Below are 27,511 nucleotides of genomic sequence, written 5' to 3'. Positions count from 1 at the left end.
AGGCACCGACCTCCCGGGGCTCAGGCGGGGAGGCTGAGCGGGCTGTGTGGAGCGGAGGGGGCGCTTGGCATGGCTGCTCCTAACCCCGGGGCTCGCCTGCCCGTGTCCCGCGAGCTCACGCTGCAGGCGGCTGCCCGGGAGCTGGGGCTGGAAGCCCGGCGCGGCTCAGCCTCGGACTCTGGAGCACAAAACGAAAGTCGGGAGTTGATCTCGCTTTGGGCTAGGGGGCGGCGGGGGTGTCACTCCGAATTCACACCCCCTCCCTCCGACAACCCTGTGCAGAGGGGAGCAGCCGTGCCCCAGCCTGGGAACGCGTAAAGCTGCCCGGTCCCCTCCGGACTCCGCCCCCCGTGCCCCGGCCTCCACCGGGCAGATGAGTCGGCGGGTTTCCGCCGCCAGCCTTCCCCGGCCGCCCTATTCCGCAGATTGACGCCGGCCTCAGCCAACCGGCGGCGCCGCCGCCAGGGGCGGAGCCGCCTCCCCCTCCCCGGCCGGGCTTGTGACGTAGTCGGGCACAAACTTTGCTGTAATTGTCCTGGGAAACGTGTGAGGTTGCGACCAGCCCGTCGGCCGCTGAACCAGCCCGGCCCCCCCGGCCCCCTGTCGGCCCCCCCCGCCCGGGGCCGGGGCGAGGCTGGACGGTGCATCTGGGATGGGTGCAGAGGTTAAAACAAGACACACAACTTGGCCGCGGCCCCGGCGGAGCGGGGATGGGACGGTCCCAGGCAGAGGCGGTGGCACAGACTGAGCTCGGGGCAAGGTAGTCGGGAAAAGCCCGGCCTGAGTGTCCCCCCACCCGGCCCCCGTGTCCCCGCTGCACGGGCAGAGACGGAGCGTTTCCCCGCAGCTGGGCGATCCGCTCCCGGGGGTCCTTTTCTCTCTCTCTGCATTTGCTGCTTTGGGGAACCCGTCCTGATTATTCCCCGCTCCCGGTGCGCTCGGAGAAGACACGATTTCATTTTCCTCTTGGCCCCCTTTTGTAACAAGAAAAAAAACAGAAACCCAACAACAACCCAGGAGCTTGGGACAGCAGCGAGCTGGGGGCGGGCAGAGGCTTTCGACACATTCCTATAGTAACAGGGATGGCGTGAAACAGTCCCAGCTGGTTGCTAAGAGGGTTAAACTGTATCCAAACAGCTTTGGGGAAATCCAGCCCCCTCTCTTGCCACATGGATCGACTCATTGGGTGGGAGCGGCAGAGAGACAAGGGTCTCCAGCAAATCAGCGCCTAATTGATTAAGGCGAGCGGGTTTGAATAGAGCTGGCCATGTGCCAATCGCCTTTCAAAGAGCCCCTCTATGATTAATCGCAATGCATTATTGATAATCATAATTATAGCAGGACACATGCGCGGTGCGGCGTGGCTTGGGGAGGGGGGAGGCTCGATTTCCGTAATTTTGAGAAGATTTTTTTTTAGTAATTTTTTATTCTGCCCCAGCTGATGTTTGAGCCAGCATGTCGCGGAGGAAGCAGGCGAAGCCTCAGCATTTCCAGTCCGACCCCGAGCTGGCCTTATTATCCCAGCGAAATGGTGAGTTCTTCCCATCTCTCTCTCGCACACATTTTAACACAAACACGCACCCGCAAAATAGATCAACTTACCTTAGAGACAGCTAGGAAACTGCACCGGGAAAGGGAAGAGAGCGCTGGAGCTGCCGGAGTTTTTTGGTTGTGGTTTTTTTTTTTAAATATTACTATTTTTGCCCTTGTTGAGGATGGGTTTGTATTATTTTATTAACCTTCTGTTTCCTGTGTTTGTTGCATTTGTGTGTCTCTCTCTCTTCCCCCCCCCCCTTTTTTTTTTTTTTTATGATCTGGCAGTCTGACCCCAGAAGAGAGAGATTTCTCCCCCACACCCCCTCTGTAGTCCACACCCCAGAGGCTAGTGAGGAGCGGGACAAAAGTCAGGTTTGGGTTTTCTAAGGATGCACCGACCTGACCGCACTTATTCTCTGCGCCCACCCCCCATAAAAAGGAAAAAGCCCCTTTCCTACTTTTTTTTTTTCTGCCTGCCTCCTTTCCCCCTGGAGTCCCGCTATGGCTGGGAAACCTGCGCTGCCAGGCAGCCCTCGCCTCCGGAGCATTTGAAGCCCCACTTTTAAAGGGGGGAGAAAGTTTGCGTGCTGGAGATAAAAGTCTTTCTCGCCGCACTGACGCGCTGGCTGGCTCCCTCCCTGCCCCTGGTAACTTTTCTCGCTCTTCGCTCTGGCCGCCTGGCATCTGCGGGATCCGGGCTCGCAGCGGCTCCAGCGAGGGCGGCTTTGCGGCTGGCCTTTAGTTGTGGGGTGGCTGTTTGTTTCCTTTCTTCCTTTGGGGCCGGTAAAGGAGGAACCCGGGTGGCTTGCTCTGTAGCTGGCTTTGGAGAGCCTGTGATTTTTTTGTTTTTTAAAGGCGGTCCAGAAGCCCTGCGTTGGTGCAGGGAAAGGCAGTTTTATTGAGGGGAGGGGGGTGATTGTACCTGTGTCTGCTTGCACTTTATAAACCGGCTGAGTGGGGGGTGGGAGGACAGGGGCAAGTGGTCAGGGGACAATCCAAGTAAGAAAGTGGGCGACTGGGACGCGCCTGGCTGATCAATGAGGCTCGAGGGCCAGGGGTGAAGGTGGCAGTGGGTCTCTGCGTCCTGTGTCCCAAAGGCAGGCCCGGCTCCCCTGCCCGGCCCCAGCCCAGCGCACCTCGGCGGATGCGGTCACTTCAGACCCAGCCGCGAGGGAGCCCGAGAAGGCTGAGCCCGGGAGGGGGGATCTGCCCCCCGTTTGGCTCCCTGTGGCTCTTCTCCCCGGCCGGGCAGTTCTGCTCCCGCACCAGCGGGACTCGCACCTGGGGGCCGATTTTGAAATGGGAGGGGGGCGGGGGATAAACAGGCCATTCAGGAAGTTACATGAAAACGGTTACCGGGTGTCCGTTCAAGAGGCTGGCTGTAGATATGGATAATATAGGTGTGGGAGGAAAGTGTGTGGGGGGGGTCCTCGTCTTTCATTTCTGCAGGGCACTTCCTGAGACTGGAAATTGTGGCAGTTTTTGGTGGGTAGGAGAGTGTGGCTGAGATCTCAGCCAAAATCTCTTCTCTTCTTTTCTTTTCTTTTTAAGAAGAAGAAGCTGGAGGGGTCATCTCCCGAGCGATTCCCTCTGTCCTGGCCCTGGGGGGTAATGCGCTGTTCAGGGCAAATCGGATGGGGATGAAGAGAGTTGGCCCTGAATAAATAACTCGTTTCCTTTTCCTTCCTTTCCCTGGCTGGGGCTGGGCACGATGGCACTCATCAGCCCCGAGGCTAGGCAGCACCTTTGGCTTCCCCAGCTAACTTTCAGAGCCGCTCGGTGTGCTGGGTTCCTTTTCTTCTCCGAGCAAAGCTCTAACTCGTCCCTCTTTTCAAACCCTCCACGCTCCTAAAGCGAACACAGCGCTGGCTGCGGAGGGACTTGGCCAGAAGCTGGTGCCAGTGTGCGATGTGAGTCATGGAGAGGAGCCCGGAGCTGCTCTCCCTCAGCCCCATTAACCCCCTGCATTAGTCATTAAAGCAGCAGCCAGGAAACAACCCTCTTCCACCCCCCACCCCCCTTTTCAGCACCATGCATATCAGGGTCGCCACTGAGGTAGGTTTGGGGACATGGGAGCTGTGATCTCTGAACTGTCCTAATTCATTTTCCATTTATTAGCTCCCCCTTTCCTTTCCCTCCCCCCAAGTTGCACAGGGGCTGATGAGGAGTTTGGGAACAAATGTAACCTAAGATACCAAGATCTGCAGAGTAAATCGGGTCTCCCTGGGAAAGCTGGAAGGATGTTATGGTAGCTTTGTTATCATTCAGGTTTTTTTTTTTTTTTTTTTAAATATTGAGACACCTTTCTTTGCATCATCATTATCATAATAAATAAATAGCACCCATTTCTTGTAACTGTTTAAAAGTTTCTGTGAAGTATTTTGATTTCTGGAAGGAAACGTTTTGGGTTTTTTTATTTTTATTTGTACCTTTTTGGGGTGGTGAGGTGAATTTTCATGTGTTTGGATGCATTGCTATTTTGCCACCGGGTTCAATTCAATGAATTTAATTTCACTTGAAGACACTTATTTTATCTTGAAATGTTTTTTTTCCTTCAGCTTTGAAATTTCAAGCATGAGTTGGGGAAAGGTTAGGTTTTATTTATCCTTTCACCAGTGCCCTAAAAAGAGCTCTGAACTTTACAAAGTAAGCAAAGAGGGAAAGCATAGATGGAAGTTAACTTATCTTGCTGGAGAATCAAAGGGCTATTTTTCACATCTTCAATTTGTTTAATCACATCTCTTGACAAAGTCTTTATTTTTAAAAATTTTGTTGCTAAAGGACACTGATAAAAGCACCTTCAAGTATCTTAATAAAATCTTGCCTACACTCTCACCCCTTTTTTTCTTTCCTATTTTTAGTCTTTTGATCTGATTTTTGCACATGTTTTCAGATGCAAGACACTGGGGGTGTGAGAAAGGAATGTTAACTGAGAAGCTTTCTTGCCTGTTGCTAAATGATGTACTTAAAATAGTTGGATTTCACTAAAATAATGGCATTTAGATAATCTTTCATTTGGTTTTCCTGGCTAGTAACTTAAGTTAACTAAGTAAATAATTAAGGTTTTTTTGTATATATATTTTTTTAAAATGTTGGTTCTCTAGAAAAAGCAGTAGGTTATTAGAAACCCTGTTAGGAGCCTTTTCCCTCCTTTCAGTAGTAAATGTTTTAGGTTATGACTGTTTTACATGCTTGGACAATAAGTTTTGACTACATTGCCTGGAGGGTATGTTTTGTAATAGTGTTACAGGATTTAGAATGCTGTTGCAATATTAGTATAAAACTAACCCTAAAGAAGTGAATTAAAGGAATGCTTTATGCATTTGAGAAGTTCTTAAATTTATAGTGGATACATTTGAGATAGGTGCGAAACATTTTTTCGTGATATGCCTCAAAATTGCAAAAAACAAAACAAACAAATTCCCCGTTCCTCTTTTTTTTTTTTTTGGATGCAGTGAATTCAGGTTTGTTAGCTCAGTTACAATTTCGGGAATCAGACAAGTTTGGCATCGCTGCTACTTTAACAACACTTGCAATAATGTGAAATGAAGGAATATTTAAGAGAATAAATGAAAAACCATGTTTCTGTCAAAAATTTGTCGTGTCTGTTTTGAGTTCTAGTTTAGGAAACTGTGACGTATTCACGGTTAAGGGTCAATAGAAAGTAGTTTGAAAAGAAACTTCATCCATGTCTTAGAAACATACATTTGATTTTTTTTTTTTTTTTTGAACACTTTCTTTCAAAGTTTAGGGTCAATGCAGTACATCCTTACTCTGAAGATTTAACATTTCAAATATATTTTTGGTGCAGTCATTGAATAAGGAAACTTGGCTTCATTATATCCTCTGAATGTGGACGCATAATACCTTTGTACTGGCATAAGCAGGACAGAAATCAGACTAATAGAAGCGACTTTTGACATAAATGATATTCAACAAGTAACTAATTACTGGTGGAAAATGTACAAAAGGCAGTTGGATTATTTCTTTTTGTTAATAACTGAGATTGTGATATTTTCTTATTACATTTTGAGCTCCTTTTTTTCTTTCTTTTTTCTGGTTGGTTGGTTTGTGGTTTTTGTTTTTTGGAGGTTTTTTGGATTGTAGGAGCTTCCTGGCCTAATCATACAACAGAATATTATTTTGGAGCAAAGGTTCTATCAGAAGAGCAATGCAGCTAGCATTTGCTGCAGATATAATACTTGCTCCTCTTCCATACAGAGGAATCAGTTCATCTGATGTTAGTAAATAATAGAATTTCATTATTCACTGTAGCACTAGATGGTTCCCAGAATGACCTGTGGGCCCAGGCAGCTATTAAAAACTATGGTTATTTTGTTGTTTATTTAATAACACTTGCATGACCGAATACTTGGAAGGAGTACATGTTTAGTCAGGCTTCTTTTAGCTCATTACATAATCTGTGAGATAACTGTATTTGATCAGGCTTGATTACAATTTATATATATTTCTTACATTTTTGCAAGGCAATGCACTAGATGTAGTGGGCCTTATCAGATATTGCTTACGCTGATGTAAGTCAGAAGTAGTTCTACTGAAGTCAGTGGGGTTAAACTGGCATACCGAATGTGAAATCAGGCCCATGTTGTGTGGGTTTCCCTTCACACTCACACTCTCTCCAACTCTCCCAGATTTATTTTGTTTATCGTGCACCTAATATAACGTGTGCTGATAAGTCACAACTATGTAACTACAGACTGTGCTTTTCATATATTTAACCATCTTCAAGTTTTCTGTGCAAGTCCGTTTTAACCATATGTGGAAACAGTCATTTTTACTGAAGCAATCTTATTAGGGGAAAAATACAGTTAAGCTTATTGAAATCGTTAGTAAAAAGCAAAACAGACATTCGCGGATGAAGAATCACCCAAGAAAGCACTGATTGCTGGGGGGTTTTCTAACCATTTAAGGTGCATGACATTTGTATCCCGTAAAATCTTCTTTAAGAATTAAAAATTGGAAAATACAAGTGAAGTGGTTGATACACGAGCATATAGTCAAGAAAGTTCGTATGAGTGGTGCTAGGAGTTACTTAAGTGTTAGCTGTTTTAACCTTTGCTAGCTTCCTTCCATTGAAAGGTGACAGGGTTCAGATCACAATATGTACTTCAATATCTTGCCAGTGACCCCCGAATTGAGTCTTACTGGTCGCATAGCAGGAAGTTAGTAGTTTATTTTAGCTTTGCCTTATCAGCTTTGCTTCTTTTGCTAACCCTATTCCCCTGTCCCCTTAGATGCCAGACCCCCGAAGAGGAGATTGACAGGTAGTTCCCATAGCTCCGTTTTACCCTCTAAACAACAGGGATTTAGTTTCTTGTCCTTTTGCCAATGTTTATGTAGCCAAAGTTTAGATATAACCTTAAGGAGCCTTTCTTTTACGTGTCACTGGAACAGTGAAACTACACTCAACTTTTTGAAGAAACTATTGCAACTGGAACCCCATCTAGTGTTCATTTTGATTCATCCGTAGGGAAGACATTTTTTAATTGTGTTCATTAGATGGATTTGTTCCTAGTTTTAAGATAGCTTGGTAATCTTTTGTGGTTGTTTTTTGATTATTAAATTGTAGACTCCTTGTTTGAATGAATTTAATATATGAATAAATAGTTTGAGCAAATTACGAGTTATAATACAGAAAAGATAAGAAACTGAATTGAATGTGAACAACACTCCCCTCAATATATTATAACTTGTTTTCTTCAGAATAACATCTTGTGATTTTAAATTTCCCACTTAATAGATCAATTAAGGGGCAGTTAATTAAAATATTTTTATTCACCGGGGACACTTTAAAAAAATTCATGCAAACTGGGATTTAGATTGCATTTCTGAGTTGCTTAACTGAGAGAGAGGGTTGGCTAAAAGTTTATAGACACAGAAGCATGTCATTATTATAATGGGAATTTTGGTGAGCAATCATTTTGAAAACATAAATACACTTGCAGTTTAAAACCTTTTAAATATTTTGTTTTAAGTCGTTCAGTCATCTCGCTAAGCAAAGCAGATTTTTATTTTATTTTTTCATTTTACAAGTTTGAGGATTATGGAATGTTTTAGTTCTCATTCTAGAATATGCATCTCAAGTGGTTCAAAATTCCCAAGTTTGAAATGAGTAATATTTGAGCACCAGAAATTTTTCATGATCCTTAAGAAACCTGTAAACTAGAAAATCAACATCTGACCAGGAACAATCCAAAGTGTCATTGATGTCTTTTAAAAAGTTGTAGACTTTTTTCATAATTACTGCTGTTTGAATTTTCTATATAGCTACCCACTGCAGATTTAATTTTACTGTTAATTCTTTACAGGATACATAAAAGCAAGATGGAAGGTTTCTTCACCATGATAGGCACAACAAAGAAACTTTATTTAGTCAGGTCACCAATTACTATTATTTAGAACAGATCATTCAAGGAAATACTTAAAAAGCTAACAGATGTGATTAGAATACAATAGAAATTAAATATGCAGAAGAAAGCATGCTGTATGTCTTACTATCAATTTTATGAAATCTACTTTTCAAGATCTGTCATTTTAAACCTCAATTATTACTTAATAGTGCCACTTCTTGCCCCCCTCACTCCCCATAGTGGAAGTCATAATCTACAGGTAACTGTAAAATTAAGATCTATTTTAATATAGAGACGCCTATTTTTTGCATTTAAGAAAACAAAAATTAAACCCAGTGAATGCAATTCATGATCAAATATCAAGATGAAAAATGTTACAAAAATCTAAGCCCCCAATATTATTTTTGCTTGATCTATTGATGTAGTTTATTGTTCTTCTGATATGACAGACGTCTTAACTTCTGCAGTATTCACGTGCTTAACCTATTTTAAAACATAAATATATACACATACTTTATTTCATGTTTTAATATGTATCGTGCTAGAACACTAGTCAATTTCTGGTATGGAAAAGTAGCAGTTAGGTTATTTTGTACACATACCTTTCTTTGTAAAGCAAGAATATCAGATACTTTGCAAGTAAAAAAGAACTAAAAATAACTAAAGAACTAAAATATTCTTTAATCTCCATATAGAAGTGCTAAATATTTGAAGCAAATTGTTGTAATGTGTTTAATTGATTAAGTCAGTTTTCTGATTTCCCTAGCTAGTTATTTAGTTCTGAATCTGCCATTATTTATCTAAGCACAGCTGACCAAGCAAAACTGTGTTTTAAAGTGGCTTTATGTTTTGATAAATGTGATCTGGTTGAAAAGTATTTTCCACTGAATGCAGAGCTTAATAGAACATGCTGACATAATAGTTTTAATGCATTTTGTTGAAAATGTGTGAACAAACAGAATAGCTTTTGTTCCTTCATAATTGGCTGTAAAAGTAGATGGAAACATAACCATTACATATGGAAATGGCAAAGAGAAAGAAATAACATTTCTGTTGAATATATTAGGAATTGCATTTCCTAGTTTAAAATAAGCTTCTGAAATGGATGCATCATTTGAAATAGGTTGTCAAAATAAAAAGCCTTAAGTGGAATGTTTGTCATATTATTTTTATCTGGAGTTAAATAGCACAGTGACTAAAGAAAAGTACACAACTTTAATAAATTTCATTTAATATTTTGCTTCATTTTTGAACACTAAACAATAACATATTTCTAAAAGTACATAAAATGTGTATTGGAATCCAACACTAATTAGTATGAGTGAACTTTAACTTAAAAACTGAATCATAATTGTTGCTTTCTTCTCCTACCTTATAGCTTGTTAATACAGATGTGTGTATATAAACCTATTTTCACACCTACGTTTAACTTTTTTGAGATATGCATCAGTAGAAGATCTATAAAATATGGCATCAAGTAGTTAATTAAACAAAATATCAATTGCAACAGATATCCTGTAATTTTTGGGTGTTCATGCTAAGCTCTACATCATAGTATATACAATATATATTTGGGTAAAGAGAGAGAGGGAACAAAATCTTTAAAAAACATAATGCTAATAATCTGCATCACATCTCACTTTGTTTGCATTATAAAAGAAATGTCTCTTTTGTCTTAACAAATGAGAATTTGAAACTAATCATTAGTTTGTTTCTCAACTTTTTACAGGAACTTTTATTTTAGTTTTCTTTGAGATTTAATTTGGAAGTAATGGAAACCGCCTATTATCTGATTTAGTACTGGAGAGAAACATGCAGGGAGGTAATCCTTGAATTAAACAGTTTTTTTTTTTCCACAGCCTTCCGAGATGACCACACACCATTTGTACAACAGAAGTTGGTGTCCTCATGCTGAGCAAACAATAGGGAGCCATCCTGTCTTTGAATAGGATCAGCTAGTTTAGAGTCAGAGATTTTTTAATGTTTAATTTACAAATGGATCCTAGTGATAAGAAATGTGAGCAACTAGTGGAAACAAACATGAAATGAAAGGATTTTATAATGAGAGGTTCAGTACAATCTGTTAAACAATTGACAACAGTTAAGAGCAAATAGTTTTTAAATGCATTCAGACAAGTAAAACTGCATAGAATGATCAAACTTAAAACCAAGACTTCTTTCTTATTGTATGTGAACATTTCCTTTTAACCGATCATCTGTCTTGATGTTTATTCAGAAGTGTAAAACTTACGCAGGGTTTATAGATTTGAGGTCAGATCCTGATCTCAGTTTGGCTGGCGTAAATCCACAGTATTTCCTTTGTGTTAATGGAGCGACTCCAGATTTACACTAGCATAACTGAGTTCTGAATCTATCCCAAAAGGCGTTCTTTTGCTGAAGAGTAGCAGATTTATCATTCTTCAGTCTTAAAACCAAACATGAGTCAAAGCATAATAAATGGGTTTAGAAAAAAATACTTTATTCGTGAAATATGAATATTTTTCCTTTTTATTGAGAATTTTTCCTTTTTATTCAGCTCGAAGTCTCCAGTTACAGTGGAATTAACTTTTGATGTGAAAGCTAATCTTTGCTATACAAAGTTAGCTTAGGTCTTATGTGGAAACTCAAAAGCGATTTTTTTTTTTTTTTTTTTTTGAGTTGTCAGTCTGTAGCTTAGTGATATGCACTTTTTTTCTTGTCAACAACTGATTGGGACCTTGAATGACTACAAATTAGTTTAGTGACAGGGGCAACTGTCACAGATATCTTTGATTCCGTTGAAAATGAACAAGGTTGACAGGAACTTGAGAGTCTAATGGGTCCTTCAAATGGTTGATTTGCGCTCAGTGGACAACTAGACAATAAGCAGTATGAAATATTGGAAATCAATACTTTGCTATGGAATTTCATTATGCCCCAATGTCTTCAGTTCATAGTATTTTATATTTTGATGGATTATCTGAAGGAAATCATAGTGATCATCTAAGACATAGGGATTAATACAACACCCGTGTACGGTCTTAAAAATCAGTCATGAGCAATATTTGGGAAGCACTAATATTGATCTGTTTTCACATACAATCTTTGCGTGTTGTAGTTTGAGAGTTAAAAACAGTAGATTAAAATAAAAATGTCCTAGAGAAATTTCTGTGTTTCTGCTCCAGTTTCTAATCCATCATCTTTTGATGTTTTAGGAAACACAGAAAAGGGTCACGCAAATCGAACCACTAAGAACAAGGATGCCCATGTCTGTGGCAGGTGCTGTGCTGAGTTCTTTGAATTATCAGATCTCCTGCAACACAAGAAGAACTGTACTAAAAATCAATTAGTTTTAATTGTGAATGAAAATCCAGCTTCTCCTTCTGAAACCTTCCCTCCTCGTTCCCCTTCTGATAATCCTGATGAACAGATGAATGACACAGTTAATAACACAGATCAAGTAGACTGCAGTGACCTTTCAGAGCATAACAAACTTGACAAGGAAGAATCCATGGATGCGGAGGCTTCCAGCATTAACAATAGCAGTAGCAGTTCCAAGAGCGTCAACAATAGTATTACAAGCAGTAACAGCTCCACAATGGGTACCTCAGCTATAACAACCTCTCTACCTCAAATAGGGGATCTGACCGCATTAGGCAACTTTTCAGTGATAAATAGCAATGTCATAATAGAAAACCTTCAAAGTACGAAAGTGGCGGTAGCACAGTTCTCACAGGAAGCGAGATGTAATGGTGCGTCAAATAATAAGCTTGCTGTACCTGCCCTAATGGAGCAACTGTTGGCTTTACAGCAACAGCAGATCCACCAGTTGCAACTGATTGAACAAATTCGTCACCAAATATTATTGTTGGCTTCCCAAAACACAGACGTGTCAACATCATCTAGCCCTTCTCAAGGTACTTTACGAACATCTGCCAACCCCTTGTCCACGTTAAGTTCCCATTTATCCCAGCAGCTGGCTGCGGCAGCTGGATTAGCACAAAGCCTTGCTAGTCAATCTGCCAGCATCAGTGGTTTGAAACAACTACCCCCTATACAGCTACCTCAGAGCAACTCTGGCAATACTATAATTCCATCCAGTAGTGGCTCTTCTCCAAATATTAACATACTGGCAGCAGCAGTTACAACACCGTCCTCAGAAAAAGTGGCTTCAAATGTTGGTGGCTCACAGCTCAGCAACCCACCAGTATCAGCATCATCTTCACCAGCTTTTGCAATAAGCAGTTTATTAAGTCCTGCATCTAATCCACTTCTACCTCAACCCGCCCCTAATAACTCGGTTTTCTCCAACCCCTTGTCCAATCTTGGAACACCTGCAGAGGATTTAAACTCCTTGACTGCCTTGGCACAGCAAAGAAAAAGCAAGCCACCAAATGTAACTGCTTTTGAAGCAAAAAGTACTTCTGATGAGGCATTTTTTAAACATAAATGCAGGTTCTGTGCGAAAGTCTTTGGGAGTGACAGTGCCTTGCAGATTCACTTACGTTCTCACACTGGCGAGAGGCCCTTCAAATGCAACATATGTGGAAACCGATTCTCCACAAAGGGAAATTTAAAAGTCCACTTTCAGCGTCATAAAGAAAAATACCCTCATATTCAAATGAATCCATACCCAGTGCCAGAGCATTTGGACAATATTCCGACAAGCACAGGTATTCCTTATGGGATGTCTATCCCACCAGAGAAACCTGTAACCAGCTGGCTGGACAGCAAGCCAGTTTTGTCTACTTTGACTACTTCTGTTGGCCTGCCACTCCCACCAACAATTCCAAGCTTGACACCATTTATCAAAACTGAGGAGCCTCAACCTATTCCCATTAGCCATCATTTGGCTAGCCCTCCATGTTCTGTCAAAAGTGACTCGGGAGTAGCTGATCCTGCTATAAAAAATTCAAACGGACACTCAGATGAGGCAGAAGTCAGTGCTTTGCCTACCACAAATGGGAAAACAGAAGAAAACACTCACACTTCAAACTCCTTCACTAATATTAACAGCTCTGTGAGTTCACCGGCAGCAGACTCCAGCTCGAACGGCATTGTCACTTTTACAAATCCACTGATGCCTCTAATGTCGGAGCAATTTAAGGCAAAGTTTCCATTTGGAGGACTACTAGATTCAACGTCGGCATCAGAAACCTCAAAATTGCAGCAACTGGTGGAAAATATTGACAAAAAGGCAACCGATCCTAATGAGTGTATTATTTGCCATCGAGTTCTCAGTTGCCAGAGTGCATTAAAAATGCATTATCGCACACATACTGGTGAAAGGCCATTTAAATGTAAAATTTGTGGTCGTGCTTTCACGACTAAAGGAAATTTAAAGACTCATTACAGTGTTCATCGTGCCATGCCCCCGCTGAGAGTACAACATTCATGCCCGATCTGCCAGAAAAAGTTCACCAATGCTGTTGTGCTACAGCAGCATATCAGAATGCATATGGGAGGACAGATTCCCAATACGCCTGTCACAGAAAACTATCCAGAGTCAATGGAATCTGACACCGGATCTTTTGATGAGAAGAATTTTGATGATCTAGACAACTTCTCAGACGAGAACATGGAAGACTGTCCTGACAGCAGCGTGCCAGATACACCTAAATCTGTGGATGCATCCCAAGACAGCTTATCTTCTTCCCCTCTGCCACTGGAAATGTCAAGTATTGCTGCTTTAGAAAATCAAATGAAGATGATCAATGCAGGACTTGCTGAACAACTTCAAGCTAGCTTAAAATCAGTTGAAAATGGGTCAGTGGAGGGGGATGTTATGACAAATGATTCATCGTCTATTGGTGGTGATATGGAAAGCCAAAGTGCTGGAAGTCCTGCTATCTCAGAGTCTACCTCTTCTATGCAGGCTTTGTCCCCATCCAACAGCACTAATGATTACCACAAATCACCAAGTATTGAAGAGAAACAACTAAGAGCTTTACCAAGTGAGTTTGCCAATGGTTTGTCTCCAACCCCTGCTAACGGTGGTGCTTTGGACTTGACATCTAGTAACACAGATAAAATAATTAAAGAAGAATCTTTGAGTATGCTCTTTCCTTTCAGAGATAGAGGTAAATTTAAAAACACAGCGTGTGACATTTGTGGCAAAACGTTTGCTTGTCAGAGTGCCTTGGACATTCATTACAGAAGTCATACCAAAGAGAGACCATTTATTTGCACAGTTTGCAATCGTGGCTTTTCCACAAAGGGTAATTTGAAGCAGCATATGTTGACACATCAAATGCGAGATCTGCCATCACAGCTTTTTGAGCCCAATTCCAATATTGGCCCTAATCAGAACTCTTCAGTTATACCTGCTAATTCATTGTCATCTCTCATAAAGACTGAGGTTAATGGCTTTCTGCACGGCTCTCCTCAGGATAGCAAAGAAACACCGCCTGGTCTTGTTCCTCTGGGGCCTTTGCCATCTTCTGCCACATCACCAGTTCTGCTTCCAACTCTACCCCGAAGAACTCCCAAACAGCACTACTGCAACACATGTGGGAAAACATTTTCATCTTCTAGTGCTTTGCAGATTCATGAAAGGACACACACTGGCGAAAAGCCTTTTGCCTGCACTATATGTGGAAGAGCTTTTACGACAAAAGGCAATCTTAAGGTACTTTCCTTCTTGCTGCTGTTGTGGGGTTTTTTGTTTTTGTTTATTTACATTTACACCTGTAATGTTGTCAACAATGCTACTTTTAGATATCTAGGGTATGAAAAATGGTTTTATTTGGTTAGCTTTGGCACCAGTAGATTGTCTCATGCTGGGTGCCTGGCATTTTGAACAGGATTGAAGAGTTTAATGCAGCAAGCTATTTCTGGTTTGATAAAATGCACCAAACTCACTATGTAGTCTATGAAAGAGGATAGCTGAATGTTGCTAGAGGGTGTTTGTTTAAAGATATGCATGAAGTGTACTGTGTACATTTACTTATTAAGCACTGCATCTTAAATATAGTATTTTCATAACTCTCACTCACAACAGACTTGTTTCTAACTAATTCTTGAACTAATAGGCATTATTTTAATTGATTATATAACTATCATTTCCTACAGATGTGTTGAAAAAGCAAATATACTTAAGTTCTAGAACACTAGTTGAGCACTTTACTGTGTACATGTTTCTGTTGACAGAGTATTTCTCTAGAGATTTCTGCCAGTAATATGAGATGAATAATTACTTTCAGGCCATTCTGTCTATACACAAGGTTCTCCGATGAGCAATCAGTAAAGGATACTTTCTTCCTGTCTGAAAAGGACATTTATAGGGTAAAGAGTGTCAAATACAATACTTACCATTGCAATGAAAGTGGACATAGCAATTTTAATCCTGAAAGTAGCTAGCTGCAATTGACTGAATAACATAAGGCTATTATAAACTAAATACATGTAATGAAAAAGAGTAATAAGAAATGTATTGTTCAGCAGGAAAAAGATGGGCATTCTGCATAATGCTGGTACCTAGGTCCAGATGAATCTTATTTGTTGTTACTGATCTGAACTGGAATATTACATCCTTTACCTTTAGTGGTGTTCTTTACATAAATAAGAATAGACACATGGACTGCCTTCTTTGTTTTGTGTTAAGGTATATTTGATCAGTCAGAATGAATTCCACTGCTAACTACCTTCCTTCCTCCACCTACTCCCTTCTTGCAGGTTCACATGGGCACTCACATGTGGAACAGCACTCCGGCGAGACGAGGCAGACGACTTTCCGTGGATGGTCCCATGACATTTCTAGGAGGCAATCCTGTAAAATTCCCAGAAATGTTTCAGAAAGATTTGGCTGCAAGGTCAGGAAACGGAGACCCTTCCAGCTTCTGGAATCAGTATGCAGCTGCACTCTCCAATGGCTTGGCTATGAAGACCAATGAGATCTCAGTCATTCAGAATGGTGGCATCCCTCCAATTCCTGGAAGCCTGGGCAATGGAGGCAGTTCACCTATTAGTGGGTTGACTGGAAGCCTGGAGAAGCTCCAGAATTCTGAACCTAATGCACCTCTAGCTGGTCTGGAGAAAATGGCAAGCAATGAAAATGGGACAAACTTCCGTTTTACACGTTTTGTGGAAGACAACAAAGAAATTGTAACAAATTAGAATAAACCTTATCAATAACATTCCTGCAAATAGTGCAACCTAGGGTTGCTTTTTACAAGTCTACAAACGACAACATTATAAAGACATTCTTTTTGTACCATGTTCTACTTCTAGAGTTCTAAGAGAGCTTATTTATTAGTGATATAACCTTGCTTTGCAAACAAATGCAAGCATTAACTTTGGTCTCCTGTATTTTGAACTAAATACTAATCGACTAGAGTGCTGTAAACATGCTGTAACATTTATGGCAGTTGCAAGTCTGTTCTGCTAGGTGATCTTTTTCTGGCATTAACTTATTTTCTATATCCAGTTTAACATGAACTCTGGTATTGATGCACCACCTCAGTGATGCATTAGATCTCTAATAAAAGTCTGTATATAAATGTATACTTTGATCTCGCTGGAAATTTTATCAGCAACACATTGTTTAATTTTCCAAACAGAATTAAGAAAAGGACTGAAAGCTGAGAATGACTAAACAGTGTGGGTCCTTTACAAGCTCAGTTTTTGATTTTTATTATAAAATTAAAACTGCTTTAATTTTTGTAGATTTAACATTTTTCGTTTTGAACTGTTATTTGTATTGTGCTTTTTACTTGAGTCGTCTTAAATGTTCATAAGTTTCTGTACAGTAATAAGCACGCAGATTATTAGAGAAGATACAAAAGTGTTGTTTTGGTAGTTGAAACTGAGACGTAACATTTTGCCTTGTAGGTATATTCATTATAGAAAATGTGCTGGACTTTCACAATGCTGCTAAGTATAGCATCTTGAACAACCTTCCATGGACAAATGTAGATGCTCCTGTATATACAATAAGAAATATCACTTTCATTAAAATGTACATATGTTCCTTGCAAGACCAAGCCCTACTTCTTGACCAAGGGAACAAGGATAGTGTTTGTTTATTTTGTATTAGATATGGGGGGTGGGGAACACAACTTTGGACTGTTACATGCACTTTCTTGGAAAGTTGAAAGGAAAAGAGGTCCAGTTTCTTTAACATTTAATACTAACAACAGAGATACTGTAATTTTACTTGAGTAATCAAATACATTTTTGCAACAGATAAAATGTTGTCTCTGTGTTTTTAAAGTGTATTTGTATTTAATAATGTCTTTTGAATGTATTATTTAACCTTACCCCTGGGTATTAGAGGACTATCCAGGTATGTATATGTCTGTGTATCTATATGTACGTGTGGTATACATATGTTTATTGCATATTAATGGTTAGTATATATTTGCATATCCACTAAGAGTGGGAACCTTGTCCTTTTTAACTATTCAGTGATATCACTACTCCAATCATCAAATTGTAGATATTTTGGCATTCTTCATCTCTTTATAAAAAATGCTGCTAACAATGGCCTTATCGAGACTAGGTAAGTTTCCTTTGAAGGAAATTTATATTGGATTTAAGGTTTCACTTGGTTCAAATGTTTTAGATTTGATATTTACTTTATTTTGTGAGACTGTATGATTGTGGCATGTTTATCCTGCTTTGTCAGAGTTAAAATGTCCACTAAAAACCTTCATGTATTATATGGGGGTAGGGAGGAGGAATCAATGTGGCCTTGCTCCTTACAGGTTTGATCTCGCATTCCTTATGCACCCACAACTATCATTGACTGTAATGGGAGTTTTGGGACGCAAGATTGGGTCCACAATTTTTGCCTGAGGGTTTATTATATTTTTTTAACTTTTTAATTTGAAGTAAAACGATCATTTTGGCAGTTTTTAAATTATACAGGTTTAAAACAAATGACAATTTCTAGTTTTATGTATATTGTGTATTTTTGCATGCTGATAATTCAAATATTTTTATTTTTTTAAATGTCATTTTGACAAGAATTTAGGCCCTTGTAGCCTATTTACTTCTGTTATCTTGAGTTGGAGATAGGGGAGAATGTACAGTATAATGCTGAGACTTAACTTGGAAATTATATCCTGTGCAGTAACTATTTTTCATAGGGAATTTTCTTTTTCATTTTAATGACTATGCATCCTAAATACACTATAAACACTAATGCCTTTAGAAAAATGTATGTCTTTTACTGTTAGATTTATGTACCAGATGAGTCACACATAATATGCAGATTTGTTAACATGTAAATGTACACTAGAGGTAGTGTACATCTAAAATTGAGTCATTTTAGCCTCAAAGACAAATTAAACAACTAATGATTTAATTAATGACATTAAATATGAATTACCTTTTTAGAATACCTCTACTTTTGTGTCCCTAAGTGGCAGAAACAAGGTTTTAGCAGGCTTTTTTTTTTTTTTTGAACTTTAAATGTGGGGTGTTTTTGTTTTGTTCATCTTAGAACCTAACCTGTTCAGGTTCATTGGAGCTTTACCTGTGACTTTCACTGGGGGCAGTATTAAGCCATGTAAAACTCAGTCCTCCATTAAAAATGATTAAATTATGGGTCCTACTGCCATGCAGAGGGAAAACTATTAAAGCACTGTTTAATGCCTTTTGACATCCTGGGGACGAAAAAAGTCAGATAGCAAAAAGGTCAGTTCTCGGCTGCGGTAACTGCTGGAAAGAATTTGGCCCTATACCTACAAACATGGCTGTGGGAAGAGCTATGCACTGCTTCCAGCCAGTGCAGACGAACTCTTGGCAGGTTGTGGTAAACTTTTTCATTAATAACAAACTCCGCAGCAGGGGGGTGGCATTCACCTATGAGTAGAGTATTGTCTATAATGTCTTTTTAGCATTGGGTTTAGAAAATTAAGCTAATCAAAAATACAAAACTCTTATGGGGTGTGGTGGGAAAGGCTCTAAAGCTTTCAGCTGTAATGCGTTTCTGAAATACATCAGAACTAATGGCATAAGGTCCTTTTATTCTTGGTCTGATGCAAAGTAACCCTCCACTCCTAATTGGCTGCCTAACAGCTGGTTTAGGATGTTGAGAGGTAGAGTAGCTTGGCCCTTGTCATACTCCTTTGCTTCCCCTTTCCTGCTCAGCTGGGCCCTGGGGAAGATGTTAGTATATTTGACCTCCTCCAGGGCAGCAGCTGGAGCAACCACTGCAACACCGGGTAACTGCTTGTTGAGCTGTAATGCTGAGCATTTCTAGACTGAGCTACACAGGACAGTGCTTTAAACACTATCTAAGGTTGAATTTTTTTGTAGTTGGTGGGGGCTGGCTACTGGAACTAAGGTCTGTGCATGCGATTAGTCTGAGCACAACTCCTAATGATTCGGTAGAGGAGGAAGTATCAGAGCTTATATTAAAAGGGGGTATTATTTTAGAGCACAGGGAATTATAAATGCAAGGCATAATTCTCTCCTTTAAGTGAGTTATTCCATTGATTTCCATCAAGAGAGATTTGGCATACACTCCTCCCTCATCAGCTTAACCGAGCTAATCTTCTCTCTAGGTTCAGCTTAGTCCCCCATTCCTTTCTAGAAGCGTGAGCACCTGTGAGTTACTGAAATTATCCACCTGCTGCTTTGTCCTTCTAGAGGAGGTTGGACTCTGCAGTGCACTTCCTTTATATTTCTATACAGAAAGTGCATGGCTCTGTACAGAGGAATCCTAGCTAGGAAGTACAATGGCCTTCTTCTCTCCTACCCTTTTCACCCCTAAACCAGTTTATTTTGTTGCCTCCAAGACTAAATGTTTCTGCTCTGGGACTTTAACAATAGACCAGTTTTTTGTTAGCGAAGGGTTCGGATTTGTTCTGGCCTTCAGCAATGGGGTGGACGCGGAACGCTCCGGGCCCTAGATCCTGTCCTTAGCAACTTGGCTGACTTATTTAACACCATGAAAACTCAGAAGTGACTCCCACCCCCGTGGAGGAAGGAGCCTTGTAGCCAAAATCAAAGCGGTGAGCACACTCAAAAGGGTTCGGCGCTGGTGCATTTTGTCTAAAGAGCCCGGAGGAAGGAGCAGAAACGGGCTGGCCCGATGTAGGCAAGAGGCCTGTCGAAGCAAGGGTGGGAACAGTGAAGGGGAGGAGAGCGGGTGGGTTGTACGGGAAAGGGAAGGGGGGAATATTACGGAAGATTTTATTTTACAGCAAGACGTGGCTGCCAAATGGGCAAAGGATGTACAAGAAATACCCTAGCTCGTTCTTGAAAAAGGGGAGGGGCCTGGGAAGGTCCCGTCTTTTTTTCTTTTTCGGGGGGGGGGGGGCAAAGAGGAGGTGAATTAGATCCCTCTTAAGTACGTTTTAGGATGCAGGAGAAAGAAAGCCCCCTGGGAGTGCAGGGCACTGTCCCTTTGGGAAAGCAGGGACGTGGGGGAAGATGTGACACCCCCGGCCCTAGAGGGGTTGGGCGGAGAACGCTCGCAGCTGGGCTTTGTGGCTTGGACTCTTTCCCCCGGGATCATTTAAAGCGGGTCTACACGGGACATCCCTTCCCAGGCTGCAGCGGCGGGCTCTCTGGGCGGCCAGGCGCATGCAGCCGGGGAGCTGTGAACTCCCTCTTGCCTGGCTTTTTAAAAAAGATCTACACCCCCCCCCCCCCCGCCTATCTAGGGCAGCGACTCCATTCTGCGCTCCCGTGTGAACGCCCCCTCTCTTCGCTCGCCCGGGCGGGCCGCACGCCGGAGTGTTTCTCTCCCACGAGGTTAAGAGCCGATTCCTGTCTGTCATTTGGAGGGGCGGCTTTTCCCTCGGCCTGGGGAGCTGAGCCCCGAGCAGGGGCATTTCTCCCGTCGGCGGGCTCTAGATGACATTTCACCCCTCCACCGCAGCAAAGCTCCGGGGTTTGGTTCTCCGGGCGCGGGTGAGCGGACGCCGCGGATCGCTCCGAAATCTCCAGCGCCGGGCTGGCTAATTGTCTCTCCCCCCCAGTGTAACCAGCCCTAGCACGACGTTAGGGAAGGAGGGGAGGCAGGAGGGTGAGTGGTGGGGGGTTTCTCCATGCCCCTCTCCCCCCGCAGGCTGTTGTGGAGGTAGAGCTGCCTGGCCCACCACCTCCCAATCCGAATTGCCTGAGTGTAACTCAAGGGGGAGATTTTCCGTAATGAGCCCGAAAGGCGAAACCACCGGAAGGTTTTCTGCCTCCCCCCCGGATTGCTGTATAGACATACCCAGTAGGGGGCTGGGCCTTAAAGACTGAGCTTCCCAATCAGAAAGCCTGGGCAGGTTGCAGTGAGCAGTGCTGGGTTTTGCAGGTCTGGTCCATGGTGACGCACAAAACCTGCGGTCCGGCATGGCTGGCTGGCGGGGCTCAGCTCCCCGCCCACACCAGGCGCATTGCGCGGTGCGTTTCTGATCCCAGACTTGGTGAGAGAGACCCCCGCCTACCTGCTCCCCTTGCCCACAGGCCTGCCCCCCCCCCCCGGAGCGGGAGGAGATGTGCCCGTGTTAGCGCGGGCGCCGGGCAGAACTGCTTTTACACCGGCTGGAGGAAAGTCTCCTGCTTAAGTCGCTTTGGGTGGCGTGGTTGATGCCTGGCCGCAAGCATCCCAGAAAGCGGGGATGGCATTGAGCCTCCCTTTCCTGGGGCCGAAACACGCTGCCCCATTTTTCCTGGAAGGTCTATAGCGCGGGCGCTCCCTGCAACTCAGGTTCACACCTGGGCTCCAGTTCTCCAGCGCCCCCCGATCAGGGGGCGAGAGGGACCCAGCGTCCCGCACCCAGCTGTCAGCCCCCAGTGCCAGGTCCTTCCAGAGGCCCCTTGCACCACATCAGCTGCTCCTGCGTTTGTGCAGGGACCCGACTTGCCCTCCGCCCCCTCCCCCCATCCTACTGCCTCATGCCACCTACCCCTAGGCCGTTTCTCTCTCCCAGGGCCTGCTGCTTCCGAGTTTTGCGCAGGGACCAGTGGAAGGGGATGGAGCAGATTTTTGTGCATTCTTTAAATACAGACTGTTCAAAGGGGCATGATTTGACTCCAGCTCCTAAGAGAAACAGGCACGGGAATAAAACGAACCCTATTCCCCCAAGCGGTCCTCTGACATCCCGAGTCCCGCTCAGCTGGGGGCTTCCACCTCAGTGCAGGTCCTTGGGACAGGATTTCTAACGCGTGTGCATTAGATTAATCCTTAGTCACAAAGGTAACAAAAATCAATGTGGCTTTCGCGCCGGATTGTTCTCATTAGCGCACCAGGCCCCCCTCCTCTTTTCCCTTTCCATCACCATTATATGATCTATTATAAAACTCTCTATATATAGTTATACACACTCCACATTAATTGCATTGGCAGGAGTTTTTTGATCCTGACAAATAATGGCTGTATTTCAAAATTTGGATCTAAACCTCTGGGAAATGGGCATTTTTGAAAAGCCTCCCTCCTCCCCCAAACGAAGAGACAAAACCACCTGCCCAATGTGTACGCCCGGTGTCTGTTCCTACGTACCTTGTTGAACCCAAACCTGCTTGTAAAGTCCTAGCTGGATAAATCGTGTGGTCTGAGCTCTTCCATCAATTCTTCCCTAACGAATTCTCGAGCAGCTCAGAGCCCGGCTGTTAGTTACTGGGTCGGGGGAGGGAATTCATCAATAAATGGGGATTTTTGGTAAGAGATGGGTTGGGAATTATTTCTCCAGAGAACGTCTGTCGATTAACTCCGATCCTTAATGCCAGGGGTGTTTCAAACGGACCTGGGGGGGTGGGGAGGGGGTAAACCAGTGAGGGTCTAGTGCAAATCCCATTGCACTCCCTGTACTAGCAGAGGGGAAAGGCGCCAATGAGAGGACGGGGATGTAAGGAAAAGGACCACCAAGACGCCTGCACAGAGCCCCCATGTAAGTGGCCAAAGTCCCCCCACCCCCTTTGCACCCAGTCTAGATGCGGGACCGGCACTAACATCTCCTCCATTGGTTGGCAGGCGGGTACCGGAGACTGAATTCTTTCTGAACTCTTGGATTGCGGCGGAGGGTTCACATCTGGCAGGTGATATTTACAACAAAGATAAGGGAGCGAATAGAGCAGCTCCGTATTCAATGCCTCGCCCGGGTCCCCGGGGCGCAAAGGCAGATAATACTGGAGCAGTGATGGGGAGGGGAGGGAGGCGATCTCCCCAAGCGCAGCTCAGATCAACGAATCAGCTAAAGGAAACTGGCCGTCCAGGGGGAACGGTGTCACTCCAGAGACAGGGACACAAGTTAGCTTGAATAGGGAATCTCTTCGAGGATCCTAGCAAGGCAGTGCTCGGGGGCGGGCGGTAACTGAATCCAACGCCATGCCAGTGATGAACTCCGGCGCTACCTGCCTTGTTGAGGTCCTGTTTTGGTGAATGGAAGGTGCACCTGTTTGCAGGATGCCTCTCGATATTTGTTCAGTTTTGAAAGTCCCCCTCCCACAAAATCATTCTCCATCTGTTTTCCCTCTCTTCTAGGGCCAGAGACAGGAGTTGAAATAATGTGTTGCAAACTGCTGGTAAAGTAGCTGTGCAATCCGGAAGCAATTTGTATTTGAGTTAGCAGCGGAGTCTAAAATAGAATGATGAAGGGTTTCACATACAGTGAAACTTGTAGATCTTTGCCTCCAGGCGAAATGCTCAGAAGCAATAGATGTTTGGCAATATGCAGAGGAAGAAATGGAAATAACAGTCAGGAGAGAGTCACTTAAACTGAACAGGGTTATAGCTGCTGCTATTACTGCGCGGTGTGAAGCTTCCTGCACGTATTTAAACACACTTTGGGTATTTATATAGTTTTACATTTTAGTTTACGAGGATCTGACACTTGTAGATAAATACCGTAAGCAGGGTGCTTTACATTGATTACAATTATATGGCAGGTAAGTTTGCTCCGTTGTGATCCTAGATTGCCCCCAATATGTCTCCATCACCTAATCCAGCTTCTTTCCACAGTCTGACTTTCCCTCCATTACCATCTTTGTCCCCCCTTGGCCTCCTTTCTTCCTCTTCCTTTGTTTGCTCTACCTCCTACGTCCTTCTCCCTCTCAGAGCACCAGGCGGCAAAGGCTGCAGGTAAGTGGAGTAGGCTCAGGGCCGACAATAGCAGTGGGAATGCACCAGTGAGTGGGAGCAGGGAGAGGGACGCTGGTGAATGAGGTGTGCTGCCCAGAAGGCAGCTGATGGGGAGAGGGGCAGGATGGCCACAGCAACATGTGTGTAGCCAACCCAAAGGACAGTAGAATGCAGGGAAGACTCTGGGGGTATGCTAGGAAAGTGGGACTATCAGTGCCATAGTCTAGAACCGTGTTGTCAACTGCTTTCCAACACAGTTGTCACTAGTATGGTTTCCCGGTCCTATGAAGAAAAGGATATTTTTTCTGCAGTCATGCTATCCTAACCGATGTTACAGACTCTCCTTACGCACTGGAATTTCCAGTCATGTTTGAAATACGTTCTATAGCAGGTTAGTTGGGGACATGAAACATGTTGCCAGCATATTAGTCTCACACATAGCCATAAGCACTACTACGGATAGGACCTAAATGCAGTTATTAGTCCTGAAACTTTCGGTATCAGTTCAGCTTTGAAATGGGACATGTCTCCACATTATCCAGTGCACTTATCATGTGTGCAGACAGGTCGAAAGAGCAGGAAGAATTATTTTTGTTCTTGAAAGTTCTTAAAAATGCAGCATGTCAATTGTGTTTAGCATAAACCCTACAGCTACTTTAGGAGTCTGGCATCAGGTGTTGCAACTAGGGACGCATCTGTGAGAAAAATTCAAAAAAGAAAAAGGGGAGTGTTGTGACACAAGAAAGCGAATTGATCCCTACTCCCCACCACCTTCTCTCCCTTTCACATCCTTTCCCCACTAGTACATATATTTTAAAAAAGCTTCAAAGTTGAGCCAGTGGGACTAGACTAATTGGTTAACGAATATAAGGAAAGCAAAAGCCATGTTGAAAAACTATCTTTGACGGTGAGTATCCCTTAGAGGGAATGATTTACCTTAACCAGCTCGTGTGTTAAGACTACAACTTGTCTTGGCTTTGCTACTAAGATTTTAACAGGTTAATTATTACAACAGCTAATGCCTGTTTAAAATATACCTTTTTTCCCGGTGAAGACAAGGCTATGAAGGCTACTTTGGTCTTTTATACACGAGCTTGTTTTCTTAAAATTTCCCAATCACCAATGGAATTTGCCTATACTATGGGCGATATTGCTACCTCCTGCACTTTGTTTGCACTAGATCTCCCACCATGACTAGCACTTTAAAAATAATAACAATAAAAGGTTAGAGTAGTCAAGTCCCCAGAGTCTTAGGGTGAGATGGAAAAGGTCAAGGTGCATCAGGCTTTCATGCCCTTTGTGGCAATTTCACAGTGCCATTTTGCAGCCCTTTGAAAGCACAGGGTGGTTGTTTCAATCACAAGAGGCACCCCAAGAATGAATGAGGGCGTAGAGGGGGTGAAAAGAAGAGGGTAGGTGAAAGCATGGAATATCCCTAGTCCTGAGGTTGGATTAAGGCAATCCAGGATCATAGGCCCACCATCACATGTTGCCTCCCCCCACAATGGTCTGGGCCAAAGCCCTGCCCCGGCAATGTTGCCTAGGCCTCTACTTGGTGTGGCAGTGGCAGTGAATCCCCTCCCAGGGAAGCAGGGTCAGTGAATGAGGTCCCCTTCTTCTCCCCAGAGAGGCAGAGGTGGCAGCAGGGGGAGCCCTGAGTATTTACCACATCAGCTGAGGGGTATATGCTATGGTGGATGGACTGCACTCTAGTCCTGCTACCCTACACAGAGTCCTCTGCTATGTGCTGTTGCTGCTCTCTCCCTCTCCCCTGAGCAATGGGTCATGGAGCTAACAGCCCACTGAGAGGAACAGGGCAGTTCTCACATTCAGAACTATCATCTCCAGCTCTCTGCAGCCTCAGGCAGACCCACCAGTGCTTTGGTTACATTTGCCTCACATTTTCAAATGTTTCTTTGTACTCAGGAGGGCTAGAGACTTACTTCCTTTAATGGCACCTGAGATGATGATGTAATCACATCACTCCGAGAGCTGGGGCCTTAGGCATGGGTCCCTAACACCAACTATTTTCTTCCTCCTGGATTTATGAAGCTCTGGGGTTGGAAAAGCCCATTGCCCTACCTGGCCAATAGGGGGAGCAGGTGGAAACTTTTTTGGAAGGAAAAGACTCCTGGGGATGTCAGGTGGCCTGGAGAACTGCATGGTGAACAGGACAGGAAGCTGAGCTGAGGAGCAGGAGCTGGAGAACCACATGCAGAACAGGTTTGGCAAAGAACTTGTGGAGAAGCAGCAGAGAGTGGGGAAGGACCTTAGGGGAAGAGGGCTAAGTAGACAGGGACTCTCAAGTTCCCAGAGTCAGTAGGTAGCTCAGGCACCTAGAGACACAGGACCCTGGAGAAGGCGAGTGGAGCCCCAAATGCCTTAAATACTGGGGATTAGCCTGGAAATGGTCATTGTGCTTGTACTGGGTGTTGGCCCCGAAGAAGTGGTTTCTATCCTTGCACGGGGAAGGTAGGTGCAACAGGGACTTGTGTGTGTGGTGGTGGGTGGTTTGTAAACCAATTGTTGCCCACATTTGGGGCAGCCCGCGGTTGTGAGAAATGCTGTCACAGTAGCAGGTAGCAACGTAGGATTGTCCTCAGTGAGCTACACCAGGGACTGATCCTGGCCAGAGAGCCTGCATGTTAGAGGAGGGGCTGAAGACCGCTTGAGGAGCCCTAATTCTGTGGGTTTGCCTCCAGGGGCCAGTCTGGGAGCTGTTGTTTTACCTAGTATTTTAACTGCCTAAGTCATTGTACCTGGTGTATTTGCATCCTTCCCTTTTCTGTCAGCCCTAGTAAACTATCCCTTTATTTTAGTGCTTGAGGGACCTACCAGATACTAGCGTCTATGGGGCCTAGCAGCTGAAGCACCTTCAGTGCTTCCCTCTGACTGGTGGTGCTGAGTTGTACCTTAAGTGGTTTGCTGTAGCACAGCACCTCATTAGCAGTATTAGTTACACCAGCTGTGTCTGACTCCCTGCTGTGAGGCAGTGAAGTGCCCCTTGACATACCCCTTGTGGAGGTTGATGGGCTGAGGGGAAAACTTCCACTTTGACTGGAAACCATATTACAGATGTGAACCAAATGTGTTAGGATAGAATGATACAACTAGGAGGATATTTTAAAATAAAGAAAAGGTACTTGGGGGACCCTCCCCCCACAAAATATAATTGTGGGCACAAAAGTTGATGCAATGGCCCTAAATGTACTCTGCCACCCAGTGTCTGTGTAGGTTGCCAGGGTTCTCTCATGCACTCAGCAGGGGAACGAAGGTAAGGGGCTGGAGCACCAGTCCACTACAGCACAAGGAATTTGCACAAATGTACCCTAAACTGGAGTTCCTGTGAGTTGATGTCTTCCTGTTAGCTAAACGATCCTAAGAGAAGTAAAAAAGTGATATATTTCTGCAAGTAGGGTTCTAGTCTGCAGCTTTGTTTAGTTGACTAATCTGGATACAACGTTGTATTTGAAGAGCCATGAGAGAGCTGCTAACGAGAATTGTGCTGTCTTCTGAACTGGTTAGGCTTCTAGTTAGATTGCTTACTCTTAGGAATCCCTATTCTATGGATAATGAACAAAGTTAAGCATTTTTAAAGAGTATA

General features: G+C 43.5%; 1 protein-coding gene and 1 long non-coding RNA gene across 4 annotated transcripts in view; both read left to right on the top strand.

The window, feature by feature from the left end:
- The first annotated feature begins 557 nt into the window (after positions 1-557).
- Positions 558-18,228, top strand: SALL1 (spalt like transcription factor 1). Of its 3 annotated transcripts, XM_054049256.1 has the most exons (4): positions 558-760; positions 1,439-1,531; positions 11,102-14,514; positions 15,561-18,228. In XM_054049256.1, exons 2-4 carry the CDS (start codon positions 1,456-1,458, stop codon positions 15,999-16,001), a joined length of 3,930 nt encoding a protein of 1,309 aa, XP_053905231.1. In that variant the 5' UTR covers positions 558-760; positions 1,439-1,455; the 3' UTR covers positions 16,002-18,228. The 3 variants fall into 3 exon arrangements, with proteins under 3 accessions (XP_053905231.1, XP_053905233.1, XP_053905232.1); XM_054049258.1 differs by lacking the exons at positions 558-760; positions 1,439-1,531 and adding an exon at positions 2,103-2,183; XM_054049257.1 differs by lacking the exons at positions 558-760; positions 1,439-1,531 and adding an exon at positions 9,612-9,729.
- A 2,961-nt stretch (positions 18,229-21,189) lies between these two features.
- Positions 21,190-27,511, top strand: part of LOC128848547 (uncharacterized) — a 34,998-nt gene continuing 28,676 nt past the window's right edge. The window contains exon 1 of the long non-coding RNA XR_008447066.1: positions 21,190-21,253. This is a non-coding gene — a long non-coding RNA (uncharacterized LOC128848547). The remainder of the gene's footprint in view (positions 21,254-27,511) is intronic.

The sequence above is a fragment of the Malaclemys terrapin genome, chromosome 14 (assembly GCF_027887155.1).
Source record: "Malaclemys terrapin pileata isolate rMalTer1 chromosome 14, rMalTer1.hap1, whole genome shotgun sequence".
Taxonomy (NCBI): Eukaryota; Metazoa; Chordata; order Testudines; family Emydidae; genus Malaclemys; species Malaclemys terrapin.
The sequence above is the reverse complement of the archived record's forward strand: the minus strand, read 5'-3'. Positions and strand labels throughout refer to the sequence as shown.